Source organism: Zingiber officinale, chromosome 6B (genome assembly GCF_018446385.1).
Source record: "Zingiber officinale cultivar Zhangliang chromosome 6B, Zo_v1.1, whole genome shotgun sequence".
NCBI lineage: Eukaryota > Viridiplantae > Streptophyta > Magnoliopsida > Zingiberales > Zingiberaceae > Zingiber > Zingiber officinale.
The window spans coordinates 114904510-114921689 of NC_055996.1; the positions used below are offsets into that span (position 1 = coordinate 114904510).

Sequence of the window (17180 nt, forward strand, 5' to 3'; positions counted from 1 at the left end):
AAATTTATCTTTGACGTACACAGATATCCATCTATTCCACTGTTCATGCAAAGATTTCAACCAGTCATTATTCTTTAAATTAAAATCCTCAATCATTTTCATCCAATTCTCATCACATTCATCAACTGTAAATAATATTCTTCAATTGTTTCTTTATCATTTTATATTGAGCATGACCAGCTAATTTTTTGCCGGTAATTTTTTTATGATATGCCAAAGACATAAATGATGATGAGAATTTAGAAATACCTCTTCAATAGCAATTGTCATAGCGCGACACTGGTCTGTGATTATGGCCTTTGGAGCACGTCCAAGCATACATGTCAGCCAAGATTTGAACAACCATATGAATCTTCTAAAACTTTGCTTGATAATAATCCACATCCAAGTAAAATAGATTGACCATGATTATTCACCCCCAATAAAAGGAGCAAATGACATGTCATAACTATTAGTCAAATAAGTTGTATCAAAAGTCACGACATCATAAAAGTAATCATATGCATCCCTACATCTTGCATCTGCCAAAAAAATATTTCTTATTCAAGACTCTTCATCTAAATCAAGCACTTAAAAGAAGTTTGAGTTCCGACTTTGCATGCGGCAAAAATAATTACTCAAGGCTTCAGCATCTCCATCCCTTAACTTCAACCTTCTAACTTCTAAAATATAATTCTTGCACTTTCTCTCATTAAATGAAAAATTCTCATAGCCTCCAGCTTCAACTGCCAATGAATGAAAACTTTTACTTAAAGTTATTCCTGCTTTATCATTTAATTCAAGTTTCCTCTTTGTAGTTGAATCCAATAATTTATTACATCTAAAATGCCGCGACTTTTCCGAGCTCAAGACATGATTATATTCAAGAGATACACTAGTTATCACAAAGTTATCATCATTCAGAATAACAACATTAATCATAGCTTTGTAATTTGTCTTAGTAGAAGGTCTAGGGTACAAAATGCTTGAGATATTGTTTAACCACTTTTGGCACATCCAAAACAAAAATATTTTTGCTTTCCATCATATCCCTTTTTACCACCTAATTTGGAAATACCAAAACCAACATTCTAAGCATAAGATTTATAAAAATTACGAACTTCATCTTCAAATGAAAAAGTGATTCTAATCTCAGGAATCCTGACTTCATTTAAACTAGATGGAGATATGTCTTGATGCACATGGTCATTGTTATCTTTTACCTCATTTGAATCATTTTTTCCTTGTTCCATGACTATTTTTCACCTACATTTATTCAAAAATGGAAGGCACTTAAGTATTCACCTACATTTATTTTTTTTAAAAAAAATAGAAAACATACCCAAAAAGTGAAGTATCCAAATGAAAAGCAAGGAATTCTGGATAGGAAAGGAGGGAGTTGAAATCAAATAAGGAAAAGAGCCTTATTCAAAGGAGAACCTACTTTGGAGAACCCACAAAAGTAGGACAATTCAATCCTAGCTCTTCTAGTTCATCTATAAAGTGACGGTGAGGACAATGGAAAAATAGGTCTCTCTCAAACATTGTCGTCTCTCCATCCCTTTCCCTCTCCCCAACTACTGTAAAATCACACACAAAAGTTTATTATACAGTAAATATAAATGAGAAATGATATACACCTCATAATTTGTCTTGGAGAGTCAAACCCAGCAGCTACCCTGGGGCAAACTGAGTAGCTAAACATAAGAAAACCGAACAACATTAAGATCCAAATAGAAGAAAGTTGATTTGGATAAAAAATACAAAATTTGTAAAATCAGCTAAGGAAACTAGTGTAATCCATTCAAACACTCATAGAAATACCTCATACCTGGATTAATTGGCTGACTCCTGGGGAAAGGAGGAGTGTTTCGTCGATATCTTCGAAGAGACAAAGGAGGGGAGATTTAGGACAGGGAGGGATAGGGGAAGAAGGATGGTTTGCCAAGGTTCAATGGGCGTGAAGAGATTTAGGGTAGGGAGGCATAGAAATGAGCGCGGAGAGATTTAGGGTAGGGAGGCAGAGAGAAATGAGAATAGAGAGATGCAGTAGAGAGAAAAAATTAATTTTTTGGTGATGGCGTGGAAGTGTCCACACAAGAGTCCACGTTGGTCAAGATGAGGTTTCGAGATAGGGTTTTGAGATGTATATCATTTTTCTAACCAAATAATGGGTCGGTCCAATTCTGACCCGTGAGGGACTAAATCTGAATGAGATTTATAGTCTCTGAAATTAATTATTTTAATTTAAAAGATTTAATTGATTAATTCAGATTTATTAGAATTAATTTAAATAGATAGATTTAATTAGATTTAATTAATTAAGTTATTTTATATTTATAAAATTTAGATTTTATTAATTTTATTAATTAGTAAATTGTTGGATATAAAATTTATTGAAGATATAGGAAATATAAATTATGTATAAAAAATTTATATATATAAAAATTTATATGATTTAGTATTTATAAAAAATTATGACTTAACATGTATAAAAATTTATATGACTTCGCAAGTATAAAAATTTTATATGACTTAGTATATATAAAAATTTAGTAATTACGAATGAAATATTCAAAGTATGGGTTGGACATGGCAAAACCTATATAATATATACCTTGAATTTTCACCACTTCTCAAACCCTAATCCCCACCTTGAAACCCTAGTTGGCCCTAAGGTTCTTGCCCATCTTGGATTTTTCCTGCCGGCTCAAGCTCTAAGAGGAGGAGAAGAAGGAGAGGGTTGGTAGCAAGGAAATCAAAAGCATATTCGGTATCTCATATAATGTATTAATTAGTTCATATAAGCTATGGATGTTTTAGGTACCATGGTAGATTAGATAAGTTTTAGATTTAAGTTTAGTTATACTATGTTTCTTCTTATTTCTTATCATGATAACTTTATAGGTTGTGTGTTAATTTCAGATTAACTTTAGTTATGCTATATTTCTTCTTATTTCTTATCATGATAACTTTATAGGTTGTGTGTTAATTTTGGATTAAGTTTAGTTATGTTATGCTTCTTCTTATTTCTTATCATGATAATTTTATATGTTACATGTAAGTTTTGGATTTTTGGTGTGACATATGTGCTACACCCATTTATGCACTTAAATGTATTTATAAGATAACTACCATGTTTTTTAATGTAGGTTTCGGTTTGGACTCATAGGGGACCTTCAGATTTTTGGTGTAACATATGTGATACATCCACTTATGCACTTAAATGTATTTAGAAGATAACTATCATATTCTTTAATGTAGGTTTCGGTTTGGACTCATAAGGGATCTTCGGATTCTATAACCTTTGGATGGTTTAATACTATGGTAGATTAGAGAAGTTTCAGATTCTAAGTTTAGGTTTATGTTTCTTCTTACTTCTTATCGTCATATCTTTATAAGATACATGTGTGAATTTTGGATTTTAGATTTAGGTTTATGTTCATGTTTCTCCTTACTTCTTATTATGATAACTTAATATGATAGAGGTTAATTTCATATTCTAGGTTTAGGAGATTATGGAACCTTAACCATATTTTTGATAACCTTGTAATATATAGATTTTGGATTTGGTTTAGTTATGCTTACGTTTCTTCTTACTTTTTGTTATGATAACTTTGTATGATTTGAATTTTAGGGTTTAATATGCTATGATATTAATCATGCTTTTGATAACTTTATAATATATGATAACTTCGGATTTTAGGGTTTAACATGCTATGCAAGTAATCATATTTATTAATCTTGTAATATAGGTTAGTTTCAGATTGAGGGTTAATATGCTATGATATTAATCATGATTTTGATAACTTTATAATACATGATAGTTTCATATTTAAGGTTAGGATGATATGCACTCAATCATTTCTTGATAACTTTATAACACTTGTTAGTTTCGGATTTAAGGTTAGGATGTTATGCATTCAACCATGTTTGATAACCATATATGTTATATGTTAATTTCAGAGTTTAGGTTTAGAATATTATAACTTTAACCCAGTTATGATCTGGGAAAGTCCAAGGAGCTTATCAAGTTATGATCTAGGGACCTATGCCTAGGGATCTTATTAAGTTATGATCCGGAGACCTACGTCTGGAGAGCTTACCAAGTTATGATCAGGGCAAGCCCGGGGAGCTTATCAAGTTATGATCCATGGACCTATGCCCTGGGAGGTTGTCAAGTTATGTACCAGGCAAGCCTGAGGAGCTTATCAAATTATGATCCAGGGACCTACGCCTAGCGAGCTTACCAAGTTATGATCCGGGCAAGCCCGGGGAGCTTATCAAGTTATGATTCGGGGATCTACGCCTAGGGAGCTTATCAAGCTATGATTCGGACAAGCTTGGGGAGCTTACCAAGTTATAATCTGGGCAAGCTCGGGGAGCATATCAAGTTATAATCAGGGCAAGCCCGGGGGACCTTATCAAGTTATGATTTGGGGACCTACGTCCGGGGAGCTTATCAAGTTATGATCCGGAGACCTATGCCCGGGGAGTTTACCAAGCCGCGATCCGAGTACCCTTGCTCAAGGAGCTTACAAGCCTCGATTCGGGGACTCACGCTCGAAATGTGTACATTATGGGTAAGACATGTCCCAAGTGTTGAATCGAGACGCACGTGAGAAGGGGGAGTGAATCATGAGGTTTTGAAAATCTCGTTCTTTTTTATTTTTAAATCAACGTACGAACACAGCGGAATAAGAGAATAGACAAACAAAAAATAATACGAACACAAGCGGTTTACTTGGTTCGAAGTCTTCAACGATTCCTACTCCAAGACTCAAGTCCCACAGACCTATCGATGGGTAATCCACTAACAAACATCTTCCGATACCTCCAGAAGAGAAGATCGAGTACAAAGAGATCAAAAAAGTGTAACAAACTACACTTTCCGTTTGTACAAATTAAGTACAAGCAAAATTACTTTGTTATTGGCATGTAGGGATCAAAGTGAAAGCGCACGAGTGTCAGTGTCGATTTGTCGACTGCAATCGAAGTCCTCGGAGCAGTTGTCAGGCGCAACAGCTTCGCAGTAGGAAATCAGAGCAATTAGAACCTCAAATAAACGCGTAGTAGCTCGTATAGTAGTTGTTGGTTGATGTTGTTAGTGCAATATCCTCTAGGTTAGGTTGACCAGGTTGATTAAACTTGAGTTGACTCAAGCTTGAGTCTTGATGTTTGAATTTTGATGTTTGACAATACATGGAGATTGCATATGCAATCATCCGATTGGGGAGATTGTTGGTACAATTCCCTTCTGGTCAAGAACTGACCAGTTAGATGTGAAGAAGAGTTAAGTAGGTCAACGTTGACCAAATACTTGACTGGGAAAATCCTAACTAGTGGTTAGACAGTTGAAAAATCCTGGTGAGTGAAGCTAGGTGAAAGATCTAGTGAGTGAAGCTAGGCAGGTTAAAGTCCCGGTGAGTGAAGCGGGGCAGTGAAAAAATCCTGGTGAGTGAAGCTAGGTGAAAACCTTAGTGAGTGAAAGTCTTGGTGAGTGAAGTTAGGCAGATGGAAAGCCCTAATGAGTGAAGCAAGACAGAAGGAAAGACCTGGTGAGTTAAGCCAGACACGTGGAGATCTAGGTGGGTTAAGGTTGACTGGACACCTGGTGTTGGGAAGCCCAAGTAGGTCAAAATATTGACCGGATACTTGGCAAGAGGAAATTCAGATGGGTCAAGGGTGACCGGACATCCGGTGGAAGTCCAAGTGGGTCATGAAAGACCGGATACTTGGCACGAGACGGTAAGTCCAAGTGGGTCAAGGTTGACTAGACACTTGGCACGAGATGGTAAGTCCAAGTGGGTCAAGGTTGACCGGGCACTTGGCACGAGAAGAAAAGTCCAAGTAGGTCAAAAGGTTGACCGGACACTTGGTGAAGAAGTACCAGCAGGTCAAGGTTGACCGGATGCTAGGAATGAGGAGTTCCAATAGGTCACAGTTGACCAGATATTGGAATTGGGGAACCTTGAACTTGAGTTAGGCAAGTCAGGGGGTATCAATCGATCAGTTGATCGATTGAACCGAAGCCCAATCGAGTAGCCGATCGATTGGGAGAGTGTTGCAATAAATAGTAGCCCAATCGATCGACCGATCTATTGGGAACTTATATCGTGCGACAGAAGCATTACCAATCGATCGACCGATCGATTGGCAGTTGGTTTTCTCGTGCGATCGCGAGGAAGCTTGGATCGATCGGTCGATCGATTCAAGCCTCCCTAATTGATCAGCCGATCGATTGAGATTTGACCATTCCGTAGGATGCAGGCGATGGGCGGCTGCGATGGCTGGGATGTGACGTGGCAATCGATTAAGACGAAGCCCAATCGTATGGGTATAGTTGTTGCGAGCATTTTTCTCAGGAGCTTTTACGCGCGATTCTTCCCGATTCTTCACGTGATCTCTCCACTGCTCACACCTAGTTCTTGAAGGCTCTTGGGAACAAGTGCTGGTGCACTTCCAAGGTTCAAGAGGCAACAACAAGTGACAAGTAAGCAAGAAGAGAGGGTTTTTCATTTGTATTCATTGTTTCTTTCTTCTTGTGTTGAGTTGTTGTATGTGTGAGTGTTGTTCGAGGTTTCTCCACCTCCGATAGTTACCAAGAAGAAGCGTTTTTATTAGTGGAGTGTACATCATGTGTGGATCCTTGGATTAGTCACCTCTTCTTGAGGTGGATACCAAGTAAATTTACTTGTTAGCATTGTGAGTGTGTTTTCTTATTCTTTATTCCGCTACACATCATCGAAGAAACACATCACCGAAGCGCGACGAGCTATTCATCCCCCTCTAGTTACAAATCGACCCTAACAGATGCTTGGTCGAGACTGCCTTATAATTAAAGGGCATGGAATGCGCCTTCCATAGACATTGAAGGCGCCTTCAATGTGGTAAATTTGATCCCGACTTCGCTGTACCTTATCTGCGATGGGGTCCAAAATTTATCCCTTGGAAGGCGCCTTCAAGCCTTTGAAGGCACTTTCCATGAATAGTGTGAAGGGGCCTTCTAATGTTTAAAGGCCCCTTCGGGTACTGTTGATCCAAAGACTTTTTGCTCATTTTGTCCTACAAGTTGTGTTAGTCCAAAACTAAAACATCTAACCTGCAAAACAAAGTTAGCATAATGAAAAATAAGAAGTAGTAATTATTTCCTGCCCTCCTAGGACCAAGAACTAGTCAAGGTCTCAAATTAGGGATCCAAAATGGACCTAACCTGAATCGACGCCTACTGTCCCTCAACTAGGACGCACCCTCATTTAGTCACTCTCCTCCAGTGACTTACATTTACTTACCAATTTGCTGTTGGTTGACTAGCTTCTTGACCCCACCAGGTTTTTATGCCAACTGTCCGGTCCGCAGACTCAACTAGACTTTTACTGGTTGTCTGGTCCTGCGGACCCAACCGGTCTTCTTATTAGATATCTAATAGGCCTGTTGACCTATTTGGACTTCGCATAAGCTATCCGGTCTCAAGGATTTAGCTAGATTTCAGCATAGTATCCGGTCCTTCGGACTTGTCAATTCCTGCACACTTGGTAAAGTAAATAGATCATAAAACACCTAACTTAACTCCCTTGTCATTTATCAAAATCTGAGTTAGGCCGTTAGTACAATCTGCACCAACACCAGAGACCTACGCTCGGAAAACTTACCAAAGATATTAGTTATAGTATGTATAGGTAGGGGTTTCCTCTCCAAGGTTTAGATCCCTACCAACTTTGTTAGGGGACAATAACATAAAACTAAGCTCTAGAGTAACTATGTTCATATTTATGTTCCGCGAGTAGTATCTTCACGATCATGCTTTGCATGAATTATGGTCACGATTATGCTTTAGTTATGCACATGTTTGTACTTTAGTTATGCTTATATTGATGCATTAGTTATGCGTATGTGTATGCTCTAGTTAGGTTTAAGAGTTATATTTTAATTATGCTTATGAGTATTATCTGGTATGCTTAGGTTATGTATTAATTATGAAATCATTTATGCTCTGTGAAACGTATGTTTACGTTAATGCTCTAGTTATGATATATAATGTAAGTAGTTAACGGTTAAATTAGTTAGTGTAGATTTTTCTATTAGAATACATGGTTATAAGAATTAATATATATATATTATAATTTGAACATGCTGAATCTTTAGATTCATAATGCTGATTGTTACAAGAGATGAGATGCATGAAATAGATGGTTTTGACTAATGAATAGGCTCAAGATAGAAATAGTATAATTGGAAGGCGCTTCAGCTCATGTTCCACATTATTTACGTTTTCACTTTCCAACTCATATTCTGTATTATTTAAATATTTTTTTAGAAAATATAAATTATAGAATTTGATGACCAGTTTATAATCAGATATTATTTTTAGAATTATTTGGATATTTTTGTTAAATTTAAAGGTCGTGGGTCGAAATTCAGGATAGTCGGAGCATAAATTCTCGGTCTCTGTATAACTCACCTCACCTATCATATACTCGTTTAGGATATTATGATTTACCTTCTTCGTGATGATCTTAAATCGGGTGCAATGGAAATATTAAGAACGGACGATTTCACCTTTTATCACATGTTTAAACTTTTTTTTTAAAAAAAAAACTCATTTAAGATAACTTCAACCTTACCATCATGCATGTCGTCCTTATCCACCCACGATGTGAATGTAGCCCAGCTATGAGCTACCTCCAAACGAAACATGTGCTCTACTTTCTATTCCTGTCCAGGTTTGACATGTTCCAGTCACCAAGTGTAATTGCTCGATAAGAACTGTGTCCATTGCGAATTATGGAATGATCCTGACTTACTGTAATCAAACGGACTGTGTCAAATGACATTTACCACTGTGGATCGGTCAGGTAAGCACGAGAATGAAGCCATGGGCCGATCCCTGTCATATGACCGTGGTCCACTTCCTACTAGCTTCTCCATTCAGTCACTCACTCACTCTCTCCCTGTCTGCGCCTGCTCATTGGATCATCCAATGCCACTCACAGACCAGTCCAGGTCTGCTCTGCCCTGGCCTTTTCATTTTCCGGCTTCCTCTGACTCTTCCGATCCGTCGTCTCTCCCCTCCATAGCCATGCCTCTGCGTTCTCCCAATCTCCTTCCATCATTCCTCGTTTCGCTCCTCCTCATCGTCCTGGCGGTTCCCTCCGCCGCCACATCCGCAGCCCTCGTCGGCATCAACTACGGCCGCGTCGCCAACAACCTGCCCCCTCCCGAGTCCGTTCCCCACCTCCTTGCCTCCGTCGGCGTCGGCCGTGCCCGCCTCTATGACGCAGACCCTTCCGTCCTCCATGCCTTCGCTAACACCGGCGTCGAGCTCGTCGTCGGCCTTCCAGACCGCTGCCTCCCCTCCGTCGCTGCCGATCCCAATGAGGCCCTCGCCTGGGTCCGCACCCACATCCAGGCATTCCACCCCGCCACCAAGATCGCCGCCGTCACTGTCGGTAACGAGGTCCTTACTGGGGCCAACTCCTCCGCGCTCTCCGGCTGCCTCGTCCCCGCCATGAACAACCTCCATTCCGCCCTCGCCTCCCTCGGCCTCGACCGTGAAGTCATCATCACCTCCGCCCACTCCCTCGCCGTCCTCGCTACCCCCTCCTACCCCCCGTCCAACGCCGTCTTCCGCCCCGACCTCCTCACCTACGTCCGCCCCCTCCTTGCGTTCCACGCTCACACCGGGGCGCCTCTCTTCGTCAACGCCTATCCCTACTTCGCCTACGCGGAGGACCCCTCCGGCGTCGCGCTCAACTACGCCCTCCTCGATCCAGCCTGCCCCACCTTCACCGACCCTGCCACCGGTCTCCGATACACCAACCTTCTCCACGCCCAAATCGACGCCGTCTACCACGCCATTTTCGCGGCCATGTCCGCCAAAGGCAGCGCCGTGGAGGTGCGGATCTCGGAGACAGGGTGGCCGTCAGCGGGCGACGCTAACGAGACGGGGGCTTCGCTGGCTAACGCCGAGCGGTACAGCAACAACCTAATGCGCCTGGTGGCGGCGCAGAAGGGTACACCGCTGGTGCCGGGGACGCCCCTACGTGCCTACGTATTCGCCCTCTTCAACGAGAACCAGAAGCCGGGACCGTCATCGGAGAGGAATTACGGCCTCTTCAAGCCAGATGGCACTCCGGTATACAATATCGCCGGCCTGACGCCGCACCAGGGCGGAAACTCCAATTCGACGGCCGGATTAGGCGGATCCGGCGGGGGGCTCGACGGCGAGTCCGGATATTTCAGCATATCCGCGTCAACAACGGTACGCCACACCGCATAAACCATTTCATGCGTACTTCTCATTGATCGCTAACTCTAACCACACGCGATTGGCAACAGATCTCGCCATTGCACTCGATTTTAACGGCGATCGCAGCAGCAGTAACAGCGTTGCGTATCCTCTCGTAGTTCGCCTGGAGCAGGAGGATGAGCTCAGCATTAGGTCATTTTCCTGCCGTTGGAATTTGTAGATGCCTGTTGTTACTTTTTACTCTATGCCTGCCGTTACTCTTCCTATTACCCTTGTATTTTTGGTCAGTAATGCTGCTGTTGAAATTGAAGCTGCTGTAGTAGTGCAGTGTTGTCAGACTTGCTACGGCTGTGTGTGGCTGGGGCCCAGCTCAGTGTAGCATTGTGCGCCTCTTTTTTTTTAAAAATTTATCTTTGTTTCTTTGTGAATTGTTATTACCTGGCAACTGGCTGGGAGGGCGGGCCCATCTTTTTTCGAATTGCAAAACTTTCGAGGAGCGTGGGCGTGCGAAGAAAGCTTAGACAGTGACCGACAGCGAGACATGGAGGAGGATTTGATCTTCCGGTGTGCATCACGTGAACCTGTGACGGCTGCTGCCGTGGGCTTTTAAATTTCGATTTTTTATTAAAAGAACGGACCCATTTTCTTATTTGTTAAAAGAAATATCTTAATTTTAAAATTATTAAAAATTTATTAAAAATAGTGTTCCTGGCAAATCTTTTAAATTTTATGTTGTTTTTTAATATATAAAATGATATAGAAAAATATTAGATCTACGATCAAATATTGGATCATATTAGATCCAGTGTGATATGAAAAAAATATTAGGTTTACATTAGATTTGGTATTGGACCATATTAAATTCAGTCTGAGTTTGATATGTTTTCATATCAGACATAATATATATGATATGAAAAATATTAAGTTTATGTTACATCTCATATTGGATTATATTAGGTTCAAAATAGGTTTGATATAATATGAGATCATATCAGATCTAATGATGTATCATCCTTTTTAATCCTGAGAAAAGAGATATATTAAAAATGGTGAAAAAAAAAAGAGATTTAGTAGATTGACGGGAGGGATTGGAAAAAAATAATATTATTTTTAGTGTTAAAATTAAGATGTTCTTTAGCTAAATAAAAAAATATATCGCTGCTTTTAGCAAAACAGCCGTTTAAATTTCCCCCTGACGAATTTGGCTAGTCGGTCCTGCTCTGTTTGCACCCGAATGCTCTTCTGCTTTTTAAATGCTCAGTTACGACGAGAAGAATGAGCCCGTTCAAACGTTTAAGCAGGTTGTTACCTAGAACTTCATTTTACGTCTAAGTGATGTGGCAATCTAGATACTGATTGTAAGAATTAAGAATCTAGGATTTTTTTTTTTACCAAAGTTGTGAGAGGCAAAATGATTTGTCTTTCAAAATAAAAAAAAAAATCAAATCAAATGAATGTATGCAGCCTTTGGACTAAGAACTTGGCATCGGAAGAAGCTCGTGAGATTTTTATATTCTGTTGTGTCGGATAAAACATTAAAATCCCACGCTTCTTTCCATTAAAAAAAAAAATCTCTCTATAAATTTTTATATTATGTTAGAACAAGTCCGGCGTAGACTTCGACTTTAGATTCAGAGGACAATGATTCATTTCATGTGGCCTTTAGACTCCTGCGTTTAGAGGATGTCGATCTTTAAGACTTTTCTTTCTCTTTGTACCTTTTCTTTAATTTTGGGTAATCATCCTTGATGTGTCATTGCTCGTTGCAGTTGTAGCATTGGACCTTCCTTTTATTTTGATAATCTCTCTTTGTCTACTATTTAAATTGATTAGACCGAACAAATTTATTGAGTTTACTTACCAGAAGAACTGTTTCATTTTCATCAACTGATTCGTCAGAGTCTAAATCGTTGGTCCTTGCCTTCAGGGCAACGTTTTGACTCGGTCCTTTTCTTTGTCCTGCGCACCGAGATTCGTGTAATTCGAAAGTAGAAAAAAAAACTTTATAAAATGCTTACCTCGAGATCTTTGGATATATAGTAGGAATCTACTATAGTTGTCCATTCAGATGTTCTTGGGAACGCATTTAACGCATACCTTACCGTTTCTCCGAGCTTTGTTAGTCCGGTGATCAACTCCTTGATTCTTCCGTGTAGTTGTGCTACTGACTCTCCTTCTTCCAACTGGAGGTTCGTCAGTTGATTCCGGAGCACGTCCCATCTCGCAAGTTTTGTTTCGGAAGTCCCTTCGTGTAACTCCAAGAACTTTTCCCAAAACTCCTTCGCGGAGTTGTAATTTTCAATCTGATTTATTTCTTGAGGTGGCAGCACACTAAGCAGGTGGAACTCGGCTTGTCCATTCACTACAAAGTCCACTTGCTCCTCCTTGGTCTAGTGATACTCTTCTTTTTCTTCTCCTTGGAGATTTTTGGGAGCTACAAAACCATATTTAATTATTAATAATATTTCAAAATCGGTTTTGAAAAATACTTCCATTTGTTTCTTCCACGACGTAAAATCTCCCTCGAATTTAGGTGGAAAAATTCTCGATCCGGCCATCATCTTGATCTTATTGCTTCAGACGACGGTTAGTCCTTCTGAGGCGGTTGGGCTCTGATACCACTTGTTGGTGCAGCGGGCCAGCAAGAGAGGAGGGGTGAATTGCCTGAAATAAAAAAAATACCTTCCTCGTTCTTTCAACTCTAAAAATGCAACAACAATAAAATAGCAGAACTAAAGAAGACTCAGCAGTTGACTTGGTTATAACTTGGGTGGTTGTTAATCCAAGGCGGTTGAACAGCTCACTAAGAATCTCCTTCTTTGAAGACGGAGAAGCTTTTTACATACTGAAAACTCTAAAAGTTGCTAGGAAGTTAGTACAAGAGTTGATATCTATTTCTTAGCTCCAAGGGTCTTTTTATAGCTCCTGAAAATTCTATCTATAGCGTTGAGGGCGCCTCCAGCGTAGCGGTGGATAAAACTTTATCCACCGCTGAAAGGATCATCTTTGACTGGTCGAGGGCACCCTCAATGCCATTGAGGACGCCTTGGATAGTTATGGAGGGCGCCTTGGATAGTTATGGAGGGCGCCCTCAAGTTATGGAGGGTGCCCTCCCGCCTGAAAAAGGCGAAGGCGAAGGCGCCTGGGTTGCCTCGGAGGCGCCTTCAGCTTGCTTTTTCCAACTCTTTTTGACCTTCTGAAGCTCCGATCGCTTGAGTGATTGCGGCCAACCAAAATAGGGTTCACTCGAACCCAATTTTCGTCCTTCTACTCGAGCAGGCTTCCACTCCGGCTTCTCGTCTCTCGAACATCGTGTACGTTATTCTCGTCCACCGGTGTACTCTTCCTCAGCTCTTTCATCCCTCGGACGCACCGAGCTCGTCGGCTCCCTTCCCGTGCCGTCTTTCTTGCAAATTGCGTCTTCCGCTCGACTTCCTGTACTCCTAAACTCCTATACACTTAGACACAGGGATCAGAACTAAACAGAACCTAACCTAACTTGGTTGATCACATCAAAAAAACCACGGGGTTCAACAGCTTTTACTAAGAGATTCGGCTTGATATGACCACAAGCATCAATATGGACAAATTGGAGTGGTTTGGTTGCTCTTGAAATGGATTGGTTTGGAAATCTCTTTCTTGGATGTTTGCCTAGTAAGCATGCCTCACATAATTGATCAGGGTGATCAATTTTGGAATCTCTTTCACCATCTTATGATCTTTCAAAGCTTTGAGTCCATCAAAATTCAAATGGTCAAATCTCATATGTCAAATCCATGATGGATCTTGGATATAAGTCTTCAAGCACATAAATCCACAATTCTTCAAATCCAATAAGAACATCATGTTCTTAGTCATAGACACCTTAGAAACAAGGTTAGAATTTTGATCTTGTAGCCAAAGACAATCATTCATATGAATCTTGTAATTTCTTTCCAAAAGTTGACCAATACAATCTTGATCTTGAGTCAAGGAGTATGGGATATAGTTGAAAATGATTTTGAAGAGTCCTTAGATATGACAACTCTATCTCAAAAACTCAAAGGATGCTTTGGAGAAAGAAAGAAAGAGAGGATTGTATTGGAAAGAAAGAGATTTTGATAAGATTCATTCTAAGTGATCAATTCTCATAGTTGAGTTTGATAAGTTGGGGGTATTGGAAAGAAAAAGATTTTGATGTTATTGACTTTGATATCACTTTGTTGGAAGGTGGTGGACTCTCAAAAGATTTCTAGGAAGAGAAGAGGAGTTGTAGTATATGACTTTTGTATTGAAAAGATACTTATCTTGCAATTTCACAGTATTTATACTACTCAATAGAAACGGCTAGACCATACATTATTAATTATATACATAAATTATAAGATTCATGTTTCACTTAGTTCATATACTGTGTTTTATGATTCATATATTCAAATTTAATTCAACTCCTAACATACAAATAGATCTTTGCGGTCATTTTAGAGCAGAGTTGCCCATTAAAATTTTGTTTTAAAAATATATCGAACTAATTGTATTCAATTCGCCATCAACTAGCTTCACAACGTAACCTTTGATTTTATTTTAATAGAACCTTAAAAATATAATGAGGCAAACTAACTAACTTTTTTTTACTTGATTTTTAAGATAATCTTAAAAAATACGAAGATTTTCATTAGGTTATTTCCTGATCAACTTTGCTGATGTAATATAGTAAGAATGCAGGTTAACCTTCCTTTTCACCTTCCTTTTCACTCACCGTGCACACGCAGCTTAACAAACACTGAGGAAGGGTCATGTCAAGTAGAACATTGGATCCAATTGTGATTCCTTGGATTTGATTCGGAAAATTAATTAATGTGGGAATACCTTGAGCACCTGAGGCCCATTTATGAACTATACACCTCCACTTTATACTCTCCCTCAAGCCAGCTGATCTACCTCCATGCACAAGGAGTGCTGTACTTCTCATTGTGTGTATATATATATTTATACAGTGTTGGAGAAAAAGTGTATATAGCAGTAGATCAGTTGGTGAGGGTGAATTGATGAGAATTGAATGCTTGGCATATGGGCATGCACATTGGGGTTTGAAACAAGTAGATGAGCAGGTGTGGAACTGAGGATTTCATTAATGGAGTGGGGTTGAGAGCATCATGAATGGTGGCAGATCACAAGACAAAAGGGAGGAATTCTGCTCCTTGGTCCAGTTCCTTGAATGCCTTCTCCCAAAAGTTGCAGGTAAATAAATTTGTCTCCAAAACAAAGTAAATGGTAAAAGACTGCTAGCTAAAGTTAAAAACTTGTCTATTAACATAATTAATAGGTAAAAACTACCTAAAGAAAAATGTCATTGGTGCCACGTCGTGACCTTTTTCTCCTAGAATAATAATTAAAGACGAACTTTATGGAAAAGGAGAGGAGAGAATTATAGATCTTATGTGATCAAGCAAGGAAAGTGGAGAAAGTCGATTAGCTTTAAAAAGAAGATCGAGACGAGTGTATATGCTATCTAACTTCTGTTCAAAGGACATTAATTCTCATTTGGATGTTCAATTACGCAGTAGGAACTTATGGGGCAGGTCTTGGCTGTCACTGGCTGGGTGTCAGTTCCAGTTCCATTAATAATAATATATTAAACCAGACCACCCCCACTAGATTTGTAGTCATGTAGCTTTCTGCCAAATCTAATATGCCCATATATTAGTTTACAAGGTTGGGATTTTAGGGTTCAATTCCAGGCAACAATTGAACCTACAAATAATTATGAGAAAAATGCCATGGCCTTTTCCGAGAGAGAGGGGCTGTATTGTGTATGACACAGCGTTACTACCGAGAGGTGGATGAAAAGATTAGGGTTTGCTGTCCTCTCTCACACACACCCAAACAAACACACACACACAGCTTCTCACCCCTCACCATCCTTATTCATACCTGTGGCTTTTCCTTTTAGGCACTGAGGGTTGATGTGTGATTGAGTGGGAAAAAGAATGGGAGAGATGATTGAATCCTTCCTTCTTCATTGAATGGTCATCTCATCATCAACTCTACTCTTGTGTGCACTTTACAAGGAGAATAATCCCATGCCATGCATACCATCCCTACCCCCTCACCAGACCATTCTTTTTCACCCGCTTTTATTAGTCACTTTGCTTAGTCTCTTTCCTCCTCCTCCCTTCTCTCTCTGTGTATAAATACCATCTATCTCTTGGTATGTGTGGTGAGGAGGTAGTATCAAAACCTGAAGGCTGTGATGCGGTGGCTGCAGTTTGTCATGTGGGCTTATCAAAGGGTCGCTTACAGAGGTTATTGGCATCCTGTCCACCTCCAATCCAATTCATATAGCACATAGCCATCTCTCAAGGCATGAGCTTGGAGAGAGATGTAGATGGAGGTGGACATAGCTGCCAAGTGAACTCTGTTGGCTTCTCTTTGTAAAACCCAAGTGACAGATCTAAATTCCTTTGCGAGTAATTAAGCAGTAAATTAAGATGACCAGATGATCAGTGTGAGGGATGTGTGGTAAAGATGACCCAAAATTGTTGCAAGTTCAAGTAGGTTTTGTTTTCTCTTCTTTTCATCTCCTTCGCATGCTGCCATCATGTATCATCATTAGAGCTTGGAATTATACATGCAAACTGTTTAACTTCTTTTGCCTCTTCAATACTTTGGAATTCACGATTATGTACTAGGAAATTTAACAATTCTCTTCTCCTAAATATATAAGTCCAACTTGTTGTACATAGTTTTAATTTACTCTTCGATTTCTCTATTGTTGTTTGTTCACATTAACCTTTCCTGCATTCCACCTCTTCAATACTGTGGTTTGTTGAGAGATTTCCTTTGCTTCCATATATCCCACGAATTAACTGATGTAGCCTCTTATTGCAATTAGGGTTTTCAGAAATTTTTGACCACAGTACAGTGCAATAGGAGTACTTCAGGCTGTAGACAATGATGAGATCTATATATT

At 39.7% G+C, this 17180-nt stretch overlaps 1 protein-coding gene across 1 annotated transcript; it reads left to right on the forward strand.

Annotated features, from left to right (window-relative positions):
* Nucleotides 1-8869: 8869 nt before the first annotated feature.
* On the forward strand, nt 8870-10648 carry LOC121989046 (glucan endo-1,3-beta-glucosidase 10-like). The gene is made up of 2 exons (XM_042542856.1): nt 8870-10240; nt 10318-10648. The coding sequence occupies exons 1-2, from the start codon at nt 8960-8962 to the stop codon at nt 10384-10386; spliced, it is 1350 nt and encodes a 449-aa protein (XP_042398790.1). The 5' UTR covers nt 8870-8959; the 3' UTR covers nt 10387-10648.
* Nucleotides 10649-17180: the final 6532 nt, after the last annotated feature.

Excerpts from the sequence above, each read along its gene's own strand:
- LOC121989046 (XM_042542856.1), top strand. The coding sequence starts at position 8,960 with ATGCCACTCACAGACCAGTCCAGGTCTGCTCTGCCCTGGCCTTTTCAT. Across the intron at positions 10,241-10,317 it reads GCATATCCGCGTCAACAACG|ATCTCGCCATTGCACTCGAT; the intron begins GTACGCCACACC and ends GATTGGCAACAG.